Source organism: Gossypium hirsutum, chromosome A10 (genome assembly GCF_007990345.1).
Source record: "Gossypium hirsutum isolate 1008001.06 chromosome A10, Gossypium_hirsutum_v2.1, whole genome shotgun sequence".
In the NCBI taxonomy this organism is placed as follows: Eukaryota; Viridiplantae; Streptophyta; class Magnoliopsida; order Malvales; family Malvaceae; genus Gossypium; species Gossypium hirsutum.
Window position 1 is genome coordinate 43,702,586 of NC_053433.1, and position 22,216 is coordinate 43,724,801.

At 36.3% G+C, this 22,216-nt stretch overlaps 1 protein-coding gene and 2 pseudogenes across 1 annotated transcript; 1 reads left to right on the plus strand and 2 right to left on the minus strand.

Annotated features, from left to right (window-relative positions):
- LOC107901774 (chemocyanin-like) overlaps positions 1-19,715 on the plus strand; it is a 59,804-nt pseudogene extending 40,089 nt beyond the window's left edge.
- Positions 19,716-19,743: 28 nt separating this feature from the next.
- Positions 19,744-21,422, minus strand: LOC107901773 (sugar transport protein 8-like; annotated as a pseudogene).
- On the minus strand, positions 21,127-21,903 carry LOC107900127 (sugar transport protein 8-like). The gene is made up of 2 exons (XM_016825832.1): positions 21,842-21,903; positions 21,127-21,430 (listed from the first exon to the last, which is right to left on the minus strand). The coding sequence occupies exons 1-2, from the start codon at positions 21,901-21,903 to the stop codon at positions 21,127-21,129; spliced, it is 366 nt and encodes a 121-aa protein (XP_016681321.1).
- Between the last annotated feature and the right edge of the window lie 313 nt (positions 21,904-22,216).

Below are 22,216 nucleotides of genomic sequence, written 5' to 3' on the forward strand. Positions count from 1 at the left end.
TCCATAAAACTTACATTCTACACCTAGAGGTATTTTGGTCATTTTTTTCCCTTTGGGGTATTTTTGTAATTTTCCCTCAATTACAGTTTTTACTTACTTTAGCCCGTTAACAAGTCCCGTGAGCTAAGATGATCGAACACTATGCACCAGGTAGGATTCCAGAGAAGAGGAGGAGAGTCATTAAGACCGCTTAAGTAACAAGCTCTCCCTAGATCCAATCTTAGACATGCATATACCCGTTGCCACACCTTAACCCTTTGACTTGTCCACGGTCGCAATATATTAATTAAGTCTTATGTGGAAATCATATACTAGGCCCAAAACCCCTTACAAAGCCCAAACAATTTCACATACCTGTATCTAGCCCATTAAGCCCAATCATATTCATATGGCCCATTAGGCCCAAATCACCTATATATGGCTCATTTGGTCCAAATCACATTTATATGGCCCGCTAGGCCTAGTCACAAGCTCACATATAAGTTCCTATCACATAGCATCAACATTCTATTTTTTCCTATTATGGGCCCAATAGCCCATCAGGCCCATTTAGCCCATTTAGCCCATTCTGGCCCATATGGCCAAATTACAACCTAAGTCCACGGAATCGCCCGTAGGCCTCAGGCAACCTATCGGTCTCCCCTTTACGAGTGTTCGCGCACTCGCAAGACTATTGTAGCCAAACTTTCAGCTTTTCGGCTTTTCGACATTTCAACTTTTCAGCTTTTCGGCATTTCGGCATTTTGGGTTTTCAGCATTTCGGCTTTTGCCGATACATAATGTGTGTGCAGTCTATGTACACACCTGGTAACCAAGTGCGATGCGATCTCCTTAACCCAAACCTACAATCGATATCACTCAAAGATTAATCACACGTACTTATCGATTATTTTACCAAAAGTCGAATCTTGCCTTATCCTCCTTACCTGAACGCCAAGCCTTTACTAGCTTTTACTTTGATCACTAAACACGCGTATTTCTCAAATCTGAAGAGCAAATCGGCAGGAATCCAAAATCGAGATCTGACACTAATTCCTTACCAAAGTCGATTAGAAAGAAGTAAGGGACCGAATACTCGATACTTATCAAAAACCAATTGGGAGAGCGAACACTTACACTAGAACCGACTGGGTAGAAAGAGTAGTGGCAGCACTAAGGGTATTCGGCTCTTAGAGATTTGAATGGAAACAATTGATTACTCAGCACCAAAGAAGAGAGGAAAAAAACCGGCTAAAGCAAAGAAAATATTGAGTAGAGGAGGGATAAGAATTTGGCACAAAGAAAGAAAAGAAAGAAGAAAAGAAAAGGTTTTCGGCTTTTTAGAGAAAAGGGTTTCTGGCACAAAGTGAAGAGAAATTCGTCACTAGCATTTCAACCCTCCCATTCGGCACTTATTTATGGCCCTATAGCCGAATTCTTCAAGCCCAAGTTCCCAATTCGGCTCCACTTACTCCTCACTTCTCATCTTCTCGTTTTTCTCCCTAATAACCCCCTTGATCATTTCCTTAATTTTCTCTTCTGAACACTCTCATTGGAGTCCATCTTCACGCCACTTCCATCCTTCTAGAAGGCCAAAATTAAACTCTAAAAATACTAAGCTAGGATTTGAACCTTGGACCCCCTTGCTAGCTACTGACACCACCTCACTACACCTTATGTGGCGTCACTTAGCCACTTCTCCACAAGGCTTTTTGATGCTATTTTCCCCTATCTTTATTTAAAAGCCCAACTACTTACCAACCCTGATTCTTTTAATAATTAAATTATAATTTCATTTATTCCTAGGTTCGAACCCAAACCTTAATTAAGACTTACTATAATTATCACATGGCTAGGAACATAAAACACAATTTTTATCAAAACCGAAAACAAAAAAAGTTTGGGATTTTGGGATTTTAGGGTTTCGAGATTTTTGAGGCGTTACAACTCTACCCCCTAAAAGAAATTTTGTCCTCGAAATTTCCAACTACTAACACAGACTACCACACCAAACTTCCGCTGCGCACTCTAATTCCAACTTAGGTAAATAGCACACTATGGGTAAGTAAGTACCATTATTCACTTCTGGAGCATCTCTATCATCTTGATGATGTGCTGCATAGACCAAAGTTGGCTGTCTCGCCTCAGCATGACCAGTACCTCTGCCTGGTGCTAAACGACCCAAATTGTTTCCACCCCTGGCCTGATCACGGCCTCTCGGTGGTTGCTGACCACCCCTCAGTGGCTGCACACCACCTCGATCCACGACTGGCACCTGACTTGACATTCTAGGGAAATTCTTGATCCTATGCTCCATAGATCCACAAGCTAAATAAGCTCTCGTCCTTTTCCAACACTCGCCTCCATGGCTTCTCCCACAATCAGCACAAGGTGGCACCCCTGGATTAGTAGCAGGGGGCCCTGCTCTAACTGGCCCATTAACTATGGCCCTAGCCCTAGGCATCTGTCCAACGCCAGGAGTCTCAACCTCCCTCTTGTTCTTACCCCTTCTTTCTCCCGATTTAATCACTCAGTGCGCTTTACCTCCTCTGCTATCTTTGCTTTCTCCACCAATTCTGAGAAAACTCGCTCCCTTTGTAGAGCTGTCAATACCCTAATGCTATCTCTTAGTCCGTCCTCAAACCTAACGCAACGCTATAGTTCGTTGCCACCATAAATCTTGCGTACCTGCTAAGACGCAGAAATTCTGCTCACACTCCGCCACCGATTTGTTTCCTTGGGTCAAGTTCAGGAACTCCTTCCTTCTAGCATCCACATAGCTTGCACCCACATACTTCCCTTGGAAAGCAGCATTGAAGAACTCCTAAGTGACCCACTCCAGTTGGGTGCCCTCTTTCACTGTCAACCACCACTGGTAGGCTTCTTCCCTTAATAGTGACACAACTCCTTTCAGCTTTTGTTCCGGTGAGCAGTCCAAATCCTCCATTATTCTTTCAGTGGCCTCTAACCAATATTTAGCCACGTTAAGAGCTACGCCAGCCACGCCTTTAAAGATCTCAGCCCCGTTCGATTGAAGTCGCTCTGGAATGGACCCCCGATTTTTGCTGCCATTATTGGGCCTAGCGACCCTTTCCAAAATTCTCAAAATTGCCTACGACAATGCATCTTCTCCTGCGGCCCAATCATACTGTCCATTCCCAGCCACAGGTGACGCCAGAGCCTCTTCTACTCTAACATCGGCATATGGCCCAATATCGACGATTCAGCCCTAACACTTCCGCGGCCTCGGCCACTGCCCCTTGCACCTCTTATAGCACTCATCGTCGATTTACGTATTATCTGGATTAAAAATTTTATGAAGTTTTAGTTAGTTTAATAATTAACCCGATGTTTTATGGAAGTAATTTAAGAGAAGATTGTTTTCGAAAATCCTCTACAGTTTCAGGATCTTACAGGCTTCAATTCCATTCTAACATAATCATCTAAAGTATCCCTCTAACTATCTACTGTATAATAATTTAAACAGGCTTAAGAATAATAATACTTACTTGGTTCGATGTCGGAGACTCGGTGTGCTGCTCAACAAGACTTCCCTTTTTCCAAAACATTGTGATTTAATCAAAAATATTTTTTTCCTTTCTTTTAAAAAAACACAAAAAGAAACCAAGTAATAAGGCTCGATTCACAACCTGAATTTTGCAACTTGGGCTCTGATATGACTAAATGTAACACCCCAAACCCGGCCCAGACGTTATGGCCGAATCTGACGTGTTACGTTGAAGTGTTTTAGCAAAAATCGTGTTTTCATTGAAAACCCTTCTTAAACAAAAGAAACCTTAATTAACTTAAAAATAAACACACCTCTCAGTTGTGAAAGCCTTGTTTAAAACATTTGATTTAAGAAAACATTATCATTTAAAAATTAAGTTGCAGAAACATAGAAAACATACTATAATTTAGGAATCCCATGTTCAACTTCTCGTAATTACAATGAAAATAATAATAATCCAAATAATAATAAGAAGGAAGCCTTATTACATTCCGGTCTGAAAAATACTTAGTAAAATAAAGAACTTCTATGCTTTTAAAATAGAAAAAAGTCCAAGTTGTCTTGCTAGCTGGCCACCCAGAGTCCCTCCAAACATCGAACCTGCTACTAAGCATCACCTGAAAATAAAATAAAAGAGGGGGTGAGTTTTCACAAACTCAGTGTGTACAACCCTCGACGGAAAACAAGAATTCAAAAAAAACATCATTCATCAATCATGCAATGCAATCCCATGCAAATTATCCATCCACTACACACCAGCTCCGTCCCTCGTCACGCCATGTGGGGATATAAATATCGACCCACCTAGTCCACACACCATGGTAGCCCGGTTGCAGAACTACCTTCATTTACGTATTGGGCTTTAAAAGTCGTCGGTGAATCCACGATTTTCAAGCAACCATGTGATCCTCATATACTTCCTCCGTTCCATAATTCCCACTCATATGAAACCTAAGTAGAATATCATATGTATGCATGTCACATCCATAAAACTTACATTCTACACCTAAGGGTATTTTGATCATTTTCACCCTTAGGGGCATTTCAATAATTTTTTCTTTAATTACAGTTTTCATTTACCTTGGCCCGTTAACAAGTCCCGCGAGCTAAGATAAACGAACACTATACACCAAGTAGGATTCCAGAGAAGAGGAGGTGAGTCACTAAGACTGCTTAAGTACTAAGCTCTCCCTAAATCAAATCCTAGACATGCATATACCCGTTGCCACACCTTAACCCTTTGACTTGTCCACGGTCACAATATATTTATTCAGTCTTATGTGGATATCATATACTAGGCCCAAAACCCCTTACAAAGCCCAAAACAATTTCACATACCTGTATCTGGCCCATTAAGCCCAATCATATTCATATGGCCTATTAGGCCCAAATCACCTACGTATGGCCCATTAGGCCCAAATAACATTTATATGGCCTGTTAGGCCCAATCACATTCATATTCATATGCTTACATACAAGTTCCTACCACATAGCATCAACATTCAGTTTTTGCCTATTATGGGCCCAATAGCCCATCGGACCCATTTAGCCCATTCCGGCCTATATGGCCAAATCACAACCGAAGTCCACGGAATCGCCTGTGGGCCTCAGGCAACCTATTGGTCTCCCCCTTAAGAGTGTTCGCGCACTCGCAAGACTACCGTAGCCAAACTTTTAGCTTTTCGGTATTTTGGCTTTTGTCGATACATAATGTGTGTGCAGTGTATGTACACACCTGGTAAGCAAGCGCGATGCGATCTCTTTAGCCCAAACCTACAATCGATATCACTCAAAGATTAATCACACGTACTTATCGATTACTTTACCAAAATCTGGAATCTCACCTTATCCTTACCTGAACGCCAAGCCTTTACTAGCTTTTACTTTGATCACTAAACGCGTATTTCTCAGATCTGAAGAGCAAATCGGCAGGAATCCAAAACCGAGATCTGACACTAATTCCCTACCAAAGTCGATTAGAAAGAAGTGAGGGATCGAATACTCGATATTTATCAAAAATCGATTGGGAGAGCGAACACTTACACTAGAATCGACTGGGTGGAAAGAGTAGTGGCAGCACCAAGGGTATTCGACTCTTAGAGATTTGAATGACAACAATTGATTACTCAACACCAAAGAAGAGAGGAAGACGAATCGGCTAAAGCAAAGAAAATATTGAGTAGAGGAGGGATAAGAATTCGGCACAAAGAAGAAAAGAAAGAAGAAAAAAAAGGTTTTCGGCTTTTTAGAGAAAAGGGTTTCTGGCACAAAGTGAAGAGAAATTCGTCATTAGCTTTCCAAACCTTCCATTCGGAACTTATTTATAGCCCTATAGCCAAATTCTTCAAGCCCAAGTTCCCAATTTTGCTCCACTTACTCCTCACTTCTCATCTCCTCGTTTTTCTCCCTGATAACCCCTTGCTTATTTCCTTAATTTTCTCTTCTGAACACTCCCCTTGGAGTCCATCTTCACATCACTTCCATCCTTCTAGAAGGAAAAAATTAAACTTTAAAAATACTAAGCTAAGATTTGAACCTTGGACTCCCTTTCTAGCTACTAACGCCACCTCACTACACCTTATGTGGTGTCACTTAGCCACTCCTCCACAAGGCTTTTTGATGCTATTTTCCCCTATCTTTATTAAAAAGCCCAACTACTTGCCAACCCTATTCTTTTAATAATTAAACTATAATTTAATTTATTCCTAGGTTCGAACTCAAATCTTAATTAAGACCTACTATAATTATCACATGGCTAGGAACACAAAACACAATTTTTATCAAAATCGAAAACAAAGAAAGTTCGGGATTTCGAGATTTTTGGGTTTCGAGATTTTTGGGGCGTTACAAAAGCTAAACCAGGCTCTAATACCAATTTTTTGAGGATTGACTCGTATAAATAACAAGAAAAGTAGGACAGATCGAATACACAAATATTACATGAAAAATCTTGAAAGAGAGATAAAAACCGTGGGCAAAGGAGACTTCACTTAATGAGAAAATAAATGAAGATTACAAAATGGATAAAATAATATAAATGAGAAAAACCCTTATACAAAGCTCTCTAAAAAACTCTCCCCAAAACTCTTCATCAAATCTCATGTAAGAGATATTCTGTCAACTCTCTAAACAAGGTTACAAAGATAGTTTAAATAGGCTAATATTAAAGTCCTAATCTGGCTAAAATATTCTTAGACTAATCGGAGTTCAATTAGGAAAAGATAGTAGAGTTTAATTGGGTGAAAAAGCCCGATTTAAATTGAATACATGTTGCCACGTTGTGACGTGGCATATCGCCTTATTAGGGTGTTGTCCATTACGTCATCGTGATGTCGTGCTCCTTTTCATCATGACGTCGATTCTGTTTCTTATCTAGTTTGCTTGAAAATACGAAATGCAACACAAATAAAATTCATATAATTGGAGTTCTTTGAGCTTCCATTCATGATTACATATCTTTTGTATTTCATATTAGGTGGCCATTAGACCTTATATGATTCCAAGCTTCTTTTTCACACGTGGGCACTATAAGTGTTTTGTATATACATACACATTTTCACATTTATTTAGGCCTTATGCTCATGTCTATTTTCATATAATGGTTCCAAATAGTGTAGATCCATAATTTCTTTGTTCATTATATTTCACACAACAAATCTCATGCTTTTAACAAGGTGTTGACCTTATCGACTAAAAGTAGGAATTTACAATTCTTCACATATTTGTCCATCGTGACATTATTAGCATTTTCCATATGAATAACTTAGTTCGTACACATTTCAATTATCACTTTATGGTGACCAATTTGTATGACATTTTACTAGGAAATTTTTAATACATTATAATCAAGGATTATTAGGCCTTTAGTTTTCTAAGTTTATTTTATCCAAAATTTAATTTATAGAAATTGAACACATTCATTTCAATACCATTTTCATATTTATTTCTCAATTTCATCAAATTTTCGTAAACATGGCAACATAGGTAAGAAAAGGTATCCAAGGATACTTACCTTAGTAGATACTCTACAATACTTAATCATCCCTTTATAAGCCTTAATCCATCATCAATCAAGCTTGTAATTACATAACTCATCATTTCTTTTCATTTTTCATACATTAAAATATAACAAAAAATTAGCATATAATTTTTCCATGATTTCCTAATGCAACCCATAACAAAACTCAAAGTAGGGATGTAAGAAGTCATTTTTTAGCTTATTAGAGCTTTCTCTCATTAGAACGCTTCAAACCCTAGGCTAACATGGATGAAAAATGATGGAGAAAATGACATTAGGAAGTTGTTTCCATGGTGGTTTCATCAAAACTTCAAGGTAGGTTATAACATTTTTTAGAAAAAAAGGATAAAATGCATGAAAATGGAGGAAGAAAAGGGTACCTGCCAAGGGAGAGCTGGCCAACTGATTTTGGGCTAATGGGTGTTCTTTTTCCCCTATATTTTATTTTAAATACAATACAAAAGGGCTCAAATCTAAGCATCCATGTTTAATTTTTTTGTCAAATTGTAGTCCAATTCATGATATGAGATTCGAATGATCCATACAAATTTAGAATATCAAATATTATGTAACACTCCTAACCCGTATCCAACCCCGAAATAAGGTTAAGGCATTACCGATCCTATACAACACACAATTATACATTTCATATTCATTTTCCATTCTAAAATTAAACCATTCAATTCCAATCATATAGTCCCTAATACGAGCCTTTGAGGCCCAAAATAAGTATTAAACAAATTCAAGACTAAATTAAAAACTCAAGGAAATTTTGGAAAAACATAGAAAATTTTCAAAGTGTAGGGGACACACGCCCGTGTGGCCAAGCCATGTGGGCATTCGAAATGGGATCACATGGTCGTGTCCTAACCCGTGTCCAACCTCGTGTAACTCACTGACTTCGGTCACACGACTAGACCACATGGCCGTGTACCCTTCAAAATGGCCTCACACAACCTTGTGTCAAGCCCTGTGCTAGGCCGTGCGAAAACTAATGAGTATACTGACTTATGCCACATGGTCAAGCCACATGCCCATATACTAGGCCGTGTCAAGCTGCTAACCTGGTTTCTGAAAAAGTATCAGGGGACATACAATCGTGTTACCTGGCCGTGTGTTACACACGGCTAAGACACACGCCCGCGCCTCTGCCCGTGTGGACAAAAAAATAAGTCATTTTCCAAGCCATATTTCTCACCTAATGTGGTACCAACCTACACATACCAAATAACATATGACCATATCATCAATAGGCATTCAAACCAAACACAACCAAGTCTAAATCATGCAATTTCATTACAATAATCATGGGCTCTTAAGATCTCAAATGACCATTTTTAAAACAGACCAAAATCACCTCCAAAACTACCTAAATGGTCAATTACATATATGCACTATCTTGCCTAAACATAACATACATACCGTTTATCATGATCACCTATTAAGTACCAATCTACCAATACACAACCAAAGTATTCCCAAGGCAATCGTAAATCATACAAAATGAGGCTAGCCACGTATATATATACAGACCAACGTATACCAAATCAAGTCATATTAAATGACTAGTTACATAACAAAACATATAGGCTTCCATTAGCCAAATGACCGATACATTCCATATAACCAAAATACATAAAGTCCAAAAGTACCAAAATAAGAGTTCGATAGTGCAATGCAATCTCTGAAAACTTCCAAAATGTACGAGCTTCTGAATCACTATAAAACACAGAAAAGTAAACAAAGTAAGCAATTAAGCTTAGTAAGTTTGTATAAACCAAAACTTAGCTTACCATTTAATCATATTTGAAGTAAATAAACATAGCTTAATGCAACTCAATTAAATCTGCAAATCTAACACATATTCATCCACAAAGTTAGAAATGAAATCACAAATCTCATAGGTTCAATTCTCACATTATTCACGTACATAGCTGTATTTGTTCATATATAACTCATACACTCTCGAAACATAATTGTGCCCATTGAACCATTTGGAATAATATTGGATACTTGGGTATCTCGCACACTAAGTACCAATACATGGTCGAAACCATCTCTATCTCATATATATGCTCACTCATGAGCTATCACTGGGTCTGCTTACACAAGCTGATGGTCGAGACGTAGCTACACGATGCTGCTCACACAAGCTGACGACGCAACACATGCCGAAAAACTCAGCCACTGGTAGGACATACGAGACTAGCATCCAAAACACAGTAACCCCTAATGACATGTCATTCCAATCCTATCTATTCTTACAGTTCAATTGGGATCTAATACGTCGCCAAATCTTCATCTAACACACAATTATTTAATGCTTAATAACATACGAACTTACCTCAAATTAGTATGGAAAATATCTATCGATCAATCCACTACTTTATCTTTACCTCGATCTAAATTCGAACATGGCTTTTCTTGATCTATATAATCAAATTTAACTACTTTATTCTCATTCTATTCAATTCAATCCAAAAATTCATGTTATGGAAAAATTATTATTTTTTCCCTAAACATTTAACTTCTTTACAATTTAGTCCCTAGCTCATAAGAATGCAAATTCATGCAATTTAATCCACATCCATGCTAGCCGAATTTCATCTATGTTCATAGCAGCCCACACATTTCATTATTTCACACATTTTACCAAAAAAAATTCACATTTTACAAATAAATCCTTATTTGACATTTTCAACCAAAATCACTTTACAAAACTTGTTTATCTAACAACAACCATTCATTTTCTATCATCAAACATCAAAACACATACACTTTCATCAATGGTAAAATTCAAGCAACTCAATAGTTTCACAAACTAGTCCCGGGCTAGCTAGATTAAGTTACAACGACTCCAAAAACGTAGAAATTATTAAAAACGGGACAAAAATCACTTACCTAATAGCAAGATGAAGTTTCCGAAAGCTTAAGCACAAAAATGGCTTCCTAAAACCTAATTTTCAATTGAAGAAGGATGAATAAAGATGATAGCTTGACTTTCTTTTATTTAATTAATCATTTATTTACCATTTTACTATTATAACCTTTAAAAACATTCATAATTGCACTTGTACCAAGACATCACATTCCATTATCAACATAAATGGGCTAATAACCATATAAGGACATTCACTTTAAAGTTCTATAGCTATTAGACACCTTTAGCTATTAGAACACAACTTTTGCACTTTACGCGATTTAGTCCTTTTTATCAAATTAAGCATGCAAATGTTAAAATTTCTTAACGAAATTTTTATACAATCATACTATCATACTGTAGACCTCAAAATAATAATAAAATAATTATTTCCACTTAATATTTTTGGTCTCAAAACTACTATTCCAATTCACTAAAAATAGACTATTATAACTCTCTCCCCCTTAGGAATTTTAGTCCCAAAAATTTTTACTAGAAAATAGGTTAGGGTACTGTTTCCTCATAGCCTCGGGTTCCCACGTAGCCTTTTCAATGTCATGACGTCTCCAAAGAACTTTCACTAAAGCTATGCTTTTTTTTCTTAACTCTTTAATCTCTCGTGCTATATTTTTTATCGATTCTTCGCTATACGACATGTCAGGACGAATATCAACTTCTGCCGGAGAAATTATATGTGAAGGATCTCATCTGTACCGTCGTAATAGGGATATATGAAACACATTATGAATCTTTTCCAACTCTGACAGTAATTTAAGTTGATACGCCACTAGCCCTATTCTCTCTATAATTTCATACGGCCCAATAAACCACAGATTCAATTTCCCTCTGTGACCAAATCGAAGAATCTTCTTCCACGGCGATACTTTTAGAAATGCTCTATCACCGATATGAAATTCAATAACTTTACGTTTCAAATCTGCATACGATTTCTATCGATCTAAAGCTGCTTTCAAACTATCACGAATTAATTTCACTTTTTCTTCAGTCTCTCTAATCAAATGAACCTCATGAATCTTTTACTCACTAAGCTCAGTCCAGTACAACAGAGTTCGACATTTACGACCATATAAAGCTACATATGGTGCCATTTTTATTCTCGATTGAAAACTATTATTATATGCAAACTCAACCAACGGTAAATATTTTTCCCAGTTGCCTTCAAACTTTAAAACACAACAACGAAGCATATCTTCGAGAATCTAAATCACTTCTTTCAGGCTGACCATCAGTTTGAGGATGAAATGTAGTGCTAAAATGTAACTGTGTACCAAAAGCCTCTTGCAATTTCCTCCAAAATCATAATGTAAACTATGGATTTCTATTCGAAATAATAGAGACTGGCACTCCATGCAATCTGACGATTTCAGAAATATACAACTCAGCTAATCTATCAAGAGGAAAATCTCTACATACTGGAATAAAATGTGTGGACTTCGTCAGACGATCAACAACAACCCAGGTAGCATCTTTCTTTTTCAGAGACAGAGGTAATCCTAATACAAAATCCTAATACTTTAATCACAAATTCAATGGACCTAACAGGTAAACTCTTACTAGACACTAAATTCGTACAGACATATGAATGGGTCGATTCAAGATCAATCAAAGCAATTACATCAGTGTCATAAAGAGAAAAAGTACCGGTGATAACATCTAGTGCCGATGTATCCTCACGAGCACAAATAGCGTAAGCTGTGGCTGGCGTTCGAGACTCGGATCTCACAGCAGAATCTTTTGTTGCACTTTTATTACTATTTACATTTCTAGTATTTCGAGGTGGTCTCCCCCTGACAACTGTATTACTCGACCTTGTAGCTGGATATTTGTCTTTCTCAGGTAACTCGGGACAATCACGAATAAAATGCTTTTGCGAGCCACATCTGAAACAAGCTTTATTATTCATCCAACAATTTCCAAAATGTTGTCTTCCACATTGTTGACACTTAGGTTTGTTAACTTTGACGCTACCAACGCTCGATATTGAAGTGACTTGAGCTTTTGGACTCATGTGTTTCTTTCCACGATCTTTGTTAGTATACCCCCACTAAAGCAGTTGAACGGTTATAAAAATCCCTTGATTTCTTTGACGATGAATGATATTATTTACTCATTGACCTCTTTCTCAAATCTCTAGCCTAAAAATCGGCTATTCTCTTTTCTTTGCTAAGCTCCTCAGCTTTGCAAGCTCTATCGACCAAAATAACAAATTCTTTCAGTTCCAGATTTCTAAGTAAAAGCTTGATATCCTCATTCAACCCATCTTTGAACTGCTTACACATAATTTCTTTAGTGGAGACGTATTCTCAAGCATACTTACTTAGTCTAACAATTTCTCTTTCATACTCGGTTACGGTCATATGACCCTATTTCAACTTTAAAAATTCCTTATGCTTTTGATCAAGAAACATCTGACTTATATACTTTTTCCTGAACTCGGTTTGAAAGAATTCCCACGTGACCCGTTCTCTTCGTACAATAGATATCAAAGTATTCCACCACTGATAAGCTGAATCTCCCAGAAGAGACACATCACATTTAACACACTCAGATGGTGTACAAGACAACTCATCAAAAACTCGGATCGTATTCTCAAGCCAAAATTCAGCTCTCTCAGGATTGTCATCAACTGTAGCTCTAAACTATTCGGTCTCATACTTTTGAATTTTATCAATAAGCAGTTTGCTTAAATGTATGGATTCCAAGACTTAAGAAGCTACGGGAATCGATTGAGGAATAGTTGGGTGTGAAGGTTGTCAAGTAGCCTTATTCGTTCGAACAAACTCAGAAAACCACTCATTCATTATTTGAAAGGAAGCTTCCTTGGCCTCTCCTCCCTGACCCTCAGATACAGGTCTCAATCCAAGCGACGCTGCTCTGTGAATGGAGGCTGGCGTATTACTTTCTACATCATCAGAGTCTGCTCGATTAGAATCTATTACTATATGAAAACATGATTTAAAATTGTTAGGAGATATCATACTATCACAGGTTAAACATGGCATGTATAGCTAGACTCAAACACGCTACATTAGTCTTAAAATCGACTAAATCGTAGCTCTGATACCAATAAATGTAACACCCCTAACCTATATCCAACACCAGAATAGGGTTAAGGATCATTACTGATCCTATACAACACACAATCATACATTTTATATTCATTTCCCATTCTAAATTAAAACCATTCAGTTCCAATCATATAGTCCGTAATACGAGCGTTCGAAGCCCAAAAGAAGCATTAAAAAACATAGAAAATTTTTAAAGTGTAGGGGATACACGACCGTGTGGCCAAGCCATGTGTCTCACAAGGCCAAGAGACACGCCTGTGTCACAGGCTGTGTAGGCATTCGAAATGGGATCACATGGCAGTGTTTCAGCTCGTGTCCGACCCTGTGTAACTCACTAACTTGGATCACGCGGCCAGACCACACACCCGTGTGCCAGGTAGTGTGCCCTTCGAAATGACCTCATACACCATTGTGCCAGGCCTTGTGCTAGGCCGTGCAAAAACTAATGAGTATACTAGCTTATGCCACACGGCTAAGCCACACGCCCATGTACTAGGCCGTGCGAAGCTACTGACTTGGTTTCTAAATAAGTATTAGGGGATACACGGCCGTATTGCCTACCCGTGTGTCACACACGGCTGAGACAGGCACTCGTGTTTCTGCTCGTGTGGACAAAAAAAAGGCCATTTTCCAAGCCATATTTCTCACCCAATGTGGTACCAACCTACACATACCAAATAGCATATGACCATATCATCAATAGGCATTCAAACCAAACACAACCAAGTTTAAATCATGCAATTTCATTACCAACAATCATGGGTTCTTAAGCATCTCAAATGACCATTCTTAAAACATACCAAAATCACCTCCAAAACTACCTAAATGGTCAATTGCATATATGCACTCTCTTGCCTAAACATAACATATATACCATTTATGATGTTCACCTATTAAGTACCAATCTACCAACACACAACCAAAGCATTCCCATGGCAATCATAAATCATACAAAATGACGCTAGCTACATATATATACATACCAACATATACCAAATCAAGCCATATTAAATGACTAGTTACAAAAAAAAAACATATAGGCTTCCATTAGCCAAATGACCTATACATGCCATATAACCAAAATACATAAAGCCCAAAAGTATCAAAATAAGAGTTCAATTGTGTGATGCAATCTCCGCAACGTCCAAAATGAGCGAGCTTCTGAATCACTATAAAACACAGAAAAGTAAACAAAGTAAGCAATTAAGCTTAGTAAGTTCGTATAACCCAAAACTTAGCTTACCATTTAATCATAATTTAGGTAAATAAATATAGCTTAATGCAACTCAATTTAACCCGTAAATCTAACATATATTCATCCACAAAGTTAGACATGAAATCACAAATCTCATAGGTTCAATTTTCACATGATTCACATACATACCTGTACTTGTTCATATATAACTCATACACTTTCGGAACATGACTGTGCCCGTTAAACCATTTGGAATAATATCGGATACTCGGGTATCTCGCACACTACGTGCCAATACATGGTCGAAACCATCTCTACCTCATATATATGCTCACTCACGAGTTATCACTGGATTTGCTCACACAAGCTGATGGTCGAGACGTTGCTACGCGGTGCTGCTCACACAAGCTAACGAGTAACTGTAACACATACCGGAAAACTTAGCCACCGGTAGGACGTACAGGACCAGCACCAAAACACGGTAACCCATAATGACATGTCATTCGTATCCTATCTATTCCTAAGGTTTAACCTGGATCTAATACGTCGCCAAATCTTCGTCGAGTATTTCCATGAAATCGCATTCATCAAGAATGCAATATTAAAGCATTTAACACACAATTATTTAATGCTTAATAACATATGAACTTACCTCGAATTAGTATGGAGAAAATCTACTGATCAATCCACTACTTTATCTCATATGAACTTACCTCGAATTAGTATGGAGAAAATCTACTGATCAATCCACTACTTTATCTTTGCCTCGATCTAAATCCGAATGTGGCTTTTCTTGATCTATATAATAAAATTTAACTACTTTAAGTCTCATCCTTTTCAATTCAATCCAAAAATTCATGTTATGGCAAAATTACTATTTTTCCCTAAACATTTAACTTCTTTACAATTTAGTCCCTAGCTAAAAAAATGCAAATTCATGCAATTTATCCACACCCATGCTAGTTGAATTTCATCTATTTTCATAGAAGCCCACTCATTTCATTGTTTCACACATTTCACCATAAAATTTTCACATTTTACAAATAAATCCTTATTTGACATTTTCAACCAAAATCACTTTACAAAACTTGTTTATCTAACAATAACCATTCATTTTCTATCATCAAACATCAAAACACATACACATTCATTAATGGAAAAATTCAAATAACTCAATAGTTTCACAAATTAGTCCCTGGGCTAGCTAGATTAAGTTACAACGACTCCAAAAACATAGAAATCATAAAAAACGGGACAAAAATCACTTACATAATAGTAAGATGAAGTTGCCAAAAGCTTAAGCACAAAAATGGCTTCCCAAAACCTAATTTTTGGTTGAAGAAGGATGAATAAAGATGATAGCTTGGCTTTGTTTTATTTAATTAATCATTTATTTACCATTTTACTATTATAACCTTTAAAAACATTCATAATTTCACTTATACCAAGCCATCAAACTCCACTATCAACATAAATGGGCTAATTACCATATAAGGACCTTCATTATAAAGTTCTATAGCTATTAGAACACAACTTTTGCACTTTATGCGATTTAGTTCTTTTTATCAAATTAAGCAATGTTAAAATTTCTTAACGAAATTTTTATACAATCATACTATCATGTTGTAGACCTCAAAATAATAATACAATAATTATTTTCACTTCAAATTTGTGGTCTCGAAACTACTATTCTGATTTCACTGAAAATAGACTGTTACATATTACATTTAAATGTTATTTTCATCATGAAACTCTCTAGAAATGACCAAAATACCTTTACAAGTTCAATTTACCTTTTTGCCCATTTATGACTCTTAACATAGTTTCTTCACAATAATAGGCAATCATTAATTCTAAATCTCATAATTCACTTATAATCTTTAATATGAAATTATGAAGGGTGAAAATTACATAATTTCCCTTTTCTTATTAAAGTTAGGAAATTTGTAATTTTGTCCTTGTACTTTCAAATCCTTTCCAATTTGGTTCAAAATGTGATTTTCGCCATACCAATACATATTCCAACTTACTGTCAGGCCAATTCATCAATAATAACTTACTTTCCTATTTTAGTCATATATGCTCTTTAGTCCCTAAACTTTTCAATGTTCAGAATTTAGTCCTTTTTGTCATGTTTTAACTCCTAAAAGTTCTTTTCAATGAATCTCATATCCAAAATCACTTATTTTAATGTAAATTCCTTTATTTGACAAAATTTTCTCAATTTCTCAATAATTCATTATATCTGATACCAGAATAATGTCACATGACAAATTGAAAATTTGGAATGTTCCATAAGGAATTACAATATAATTACACTTTATCAACCAAACATGTCTAAGGAATTACAAAGAATTGTAATTCCAAGAGAGTGTAATTACTATCCTAATAATTACATTGTCATCGAATTACTATGTATTGTCCAAACAAACTAGCAGTGGTCCCATTCTTTTAAGGAGGTGGATTAGAATTGAATTCAACTGTTACAATGAGTTATATGCTAAATATAAGACATATTATGAGTATTTTATCCATTTAGATTCACCACCTTTACCTTGTAATTACATTACTTCGTCCATGACCTTATTAACAATAAATCTTCATTAAGGTTAGCCATTTTGAACATATATATACATAGCACATGGAGTTCTTTTAATCTACCTCACTAAGAAAAAGTATAAGAGTACCTTTTTGCATGGCTCAGACATAACACCTCAGCTATTACATCTTCATTTGATTGTCGCCTATCTAAAGGGCTATTGTGCTACCCAAATAGTCGATCAAAATGAACATGCACGGTGCATGTGTCAAAACTAAGGCTAATAGATTGTCACTTTGGACTGTAAACACATGTCCTTAAGCTTGCAAAATAAATACTTATATCTTTAGCATCGGGAAGACACTTATGTCTTTTCAACTACCCACACATAAAATTAGAACACCCTGAGCTTATAACTCCACTTATCGTAGCTCTCGACACACTAATTTCTGAACCACCACCTCATTGACTTGCCTCATTTGCACCTAACAAGATAGGACAGATATATAATATAAACATAATTAAAATACAATATATTAACAAAATAGCACAAACACCACGTGAGTATTGAATGATTGAGTGTGTCAAAATAAATATAAAACAAATTATTATGTATATATAAACTTTTATTTAAATTTACAACACTTTGAACACAAAAAGTGACACTTATATGAAACGAATAGACAAAATTCTCTCTACATCCAATCGAAATATTATACAAAAATATAGGATGAAATAAGATAAAACACAAACATAATCTTAATGCAATTATTTTTCTCGACAAACAATACGAAAAATGAGATGAACTGATATAAGATATGATCATAAAAAATAATTTTTAGCTAAACAAACGCGTCCTTTATTTATATATATACAGAATATTTTAAATATGATATATTTTACTTTTTTTAATGTTTATTCATTTTTATTGTGTAGTTATAATTTTTATTTATAATATTCAAACATTATTGTTTCAATTGTTAATTTCTTCAAAAATTAAAATAAAATTGATATACTGAACTATAATTAGAACTAAAATTAGATTAAGGTACACTCACGATGTGAGTCAAAAAGTTATGAACAATAATACTTAAAAAAATAATATATAAAATAAATGAGACTTTAGATATAATGTTAAAATAAAATTTTGAGAACTAATGATGATTTAATTTCAAATCTCATGTGTATTCTTTTTAATATTTATATTAAAAAAAAGGATATAACTATCCTTATGGTTATGTTTGTTTTTTTTTTAAAAAAAATTGGTTTTTGATAATTTTTTAATTAAATGAGCACCCAACAAATCATTTAAATAATACTATACAGCCGAATTATATTGCAAAATTTTTAAAACCAAACCTGCACAGATAATCTTCGATTCTAGTTTTAAAATTGCCCACGCTTATCCTAATTATACAAATTTATTTGGTAGGTAAATTTAGGTAGAAAATATATTTATATATTTTTAAAATTAAATAAATTTTTGGTTGAAATGATAAGTTAGCTTTGGGTTTTTATTTTTATTTTTTGCACAAAATAAGTTACAAATTGGAAGATTATAATTATATCAATAGGGTTTAAACTTTAAACCTTGATCATTAGTGTCAACAAGATATATTAACGTTTACTCCATTGTGTTGTTAAGGAAAATTAGTATCTTGAGTTAAAATCTCACCAATTATAATTTAATTTGCATTTTCAAAATTATGTTTATCTATTTTATATAATAATAAAAAATAAAAATATTGATTTTGAAATAGAAGGGTATAGCCATTTCAGAACAGTCAGGGACTTAGCCTGCTGCTTAAGATTTTGTCAGTTATATAATTCTGTTTTCTTTTGTCACAACTTATATCAGTTCATTCGATGACACCAATGTTATACTGACGTACAGTTTTCGAGTACAATGCTCAGTTACACAATGTGATGCGGGTAACCCATTCGATGTACAGGGCCTGCAATACCTCATCCCCTTTGGCTACATATACCACTGGCAATGACTCCATTAAAATAACTACTAAAGGTCACCATTTTTTTTTCTGTGGTGTTCCTGGACACTGTCAAGCTGGACAGAAGGTAGACATCAATGTGCTTCGCTTACCTGAAACAGCTCCGGCCTCAGCTCCCTCTGGGCCAACTTTGAGCCCGCCGCCTGTTCCTTCAGTGAGTGTTCCAGTATCCTCCCCGAGCAACGCTCTCACTTTGAAAGCTTCCAAGGGGAATTTTGCTAAACTTGGTTTAGCAATTACTGTTTTGCAGTTTTTGTATCAGGTTTCCCATTGAACCAAACTAGTTTTGCTTATTCCGTGGAATTATTTAGGGGCCTCTTTGTGGACCTTTCCTGGAATGGTTAATATACTTTTATAATCTCAAAGATTAATAATTGTACAATCAATTATACTAATCAGCAGCTCCTTTATGGAGGATGGCATGCTACCGCTAAAGTACCTTTCTTTTTGGCTTATATCATTATCTCGATAAGTTGAAATTCATATTATCCATGTCATTGTCTAGTACTAGTTAATCAACTAAAGTTTCATATAATTGGAAATATTTCAAGTATTTAAAACTCTGGTCCATGTCTAACAATTCAATTGAGTTTCAAATCAAGCAAATTGTGCATAAGTTAATCCAACATATGTCATCTCTGAATTTGTTGGCTTTGAGCTACTTCTACTTCAATTCTCATCAATCATGAACTCTTTCCAAATAGGGCGTCTATTCCAGACCCTGTCTACCATGGCATCAATGGGCACATCTTTCGCCTCCGGTAACAAGAACAATGCTTGAGCTATGATGAAGGTGAATAGCATGTTGGAGCTAACTGCAAAGGCAAATTCGGCTGTTCTTGTCTCGAGAGAGAAGGTTTCACTAGGTATCAGTCAACCAAGAGGACCCCATGACCAGGCAAAGGCCATTACAAACAAACACACCAGTAACACGACAAACCACGCTTGGGTTTTTGTTAGTGAATCAGTGGCGTGCAAGTGAACAAGAAGAATTGCTCCAATTACCGTCTGCATCACATAACTTGCTATTAGAACCCAACATGGAAGACTAGGAGATATTGACAGATAAAGTTGGTAACAAGTTTGTTTGTAAATCTTGATCTCTAATATGTTAAAACTGACGCATACCTGGCATACAAACATCTGAATACTGGCTTTGAGTAGTGGTATCCTGCTATGAAACTTAACAACTGCAAAGACCGAGACGAAAACATTTACAGATCCAGTAATCACTGAGAACAAAAACGAAGCATCATTCTTGAATCCAATAGTTTGAAGCAAGACAGGAGCATAAAACACGACGGCATTGATTCCTGTAAATTGTTGGAAAAATTGAAGCATCACGCCAATAATCAGAGGGGGCATACTACAGCAGTTCATGAGTTTATTGCAAGGATGCTTCACTTCCTGAGCAATTTTACTGGCTATCACAATCTGTTCGAATTCGGAATCAACATCTTCAACACCCCTAATATTTTGTAGTATCGTGTGTCCTGATGACTCCTTTCCGTGCTCGACCAGGCTCACTGGTGATTCAGTGATGATTAAAGAACCTATGAACAGGACAGTGGCCAGCAATCCTCAAAGACACTCTCCATCCGTAAGGGTGCCTATTGGATGTGCTATAGTTCACCAGATTTTCAAAGAACATCCCTATGGTTGGAAATAGTTGGAAAAGGATATTGACAGCTCCACGGTGTTCGGTTGGGGCTATCTCTGATAGGAACAATGGAACTGCCTGGTAAATTAGTTTCATTGGTGACTGGAGCATTTGAAGAACCAATTCAGTAATATGTTGATGCATCTAAAAATTATAAAGAAAGGAAGAACTGAACTTTGAAGAATTTCAGTGGTGTTTTTATCCAATCAAGCCTCATTGCCAAAGCCAACACAAATGCGGAGGAGCACCCGCCCAATTAAAAGCATCCAGAGGAGCTGAGCAGCAGCGCGTAAGGCAGCTCGAGCGAGGAAAAATTGTAGGCTTTGGCTTAATTTGGAGCAAACCTTTGAAGCAGCACAGCTTGAAACAAGAGCAGCTAGGTACAACGAAGATGTGAGAAGCTGAAGATATCGATCATCATATTTGCAATAATTGTTCTTAGCGTGCATCTTTCCTTCATGGACTTTGGGAAACAATATCATCAAAAAGTCGTCTATGGCTGTCACCCACCTGCATTTTTTTTTTATTTTTTTACAAATTCATAGAATAAAAACGTAAATTCCTAGAATATTTCTATGGATACAAATAGAGACTTATTAGAAATCACATTACGAGCTATCCATTAATTCTTTCCAAACTCAAAATACACAACGCAATATTAGTATTGTTATGATATTTCCCGTTACCGACCCGAAATCTGAATATAACCTGGACTATCTATCCACGACTCGTACATTAGGGGCCCGTGAGGAGGGCTTGCAAGCCTAGTTCGCATGTCTTAGGTGTTCACAGGTAGAGGGTGCGAAGTCAAACTAGTGGACCAGCGAACACGTGTTAAGTCTAAGACAGTATACGTGTTGGTATGCATGGAGCCTACCTAGGAAGTCACTTCGATGAATAGTAACTATGTCTTATAAATACCTGATTCTCCTCACCTTGAGCACATACAACAAAAACATTGAACAATTTGGTGCATCGAGCATGGATAGACTTCAGATCAGTAGACTTTAGTTTGAAAAACCAAAATGGCTCACCCAGATGATAATTTCTTTACTAACTTTTCATTCGGACAAGCTGGAGCTTCGGGTTTGGGTGATCAACCCACTGAGGTTGTTTTCTAGTTGGTTTGTTGGCCGACTGAAAAATTTGGGTAACGTAACTTACATAGGAGCTTCGAACTCATTTGACTTAAACCTTCCTCCTAGCCAGGGATTATCATTTTCCTTCAGTCAAGAAGCATCGTTGCAATAGTTTTTAGCTCTCCAAGAGTAGATGAAGGATCAAATGGTCTTGAAG

Coding starts and splice junctions, on each gene's coding strand:
- LOC107900127 (XM_016825832.1), bottom strand. CDS start 21,903: ATGCTCGATGCACCAAATTGTTCAATGTTTTTGTTGTATGTGCTCAAG. Junction 21,431..21,841: donor CTCAAGGTGAGGAGAATCAG/GTATTTATAAGA, acceptor AAAAAAATGCAG/GTGGGTGACAGCCATAGACG.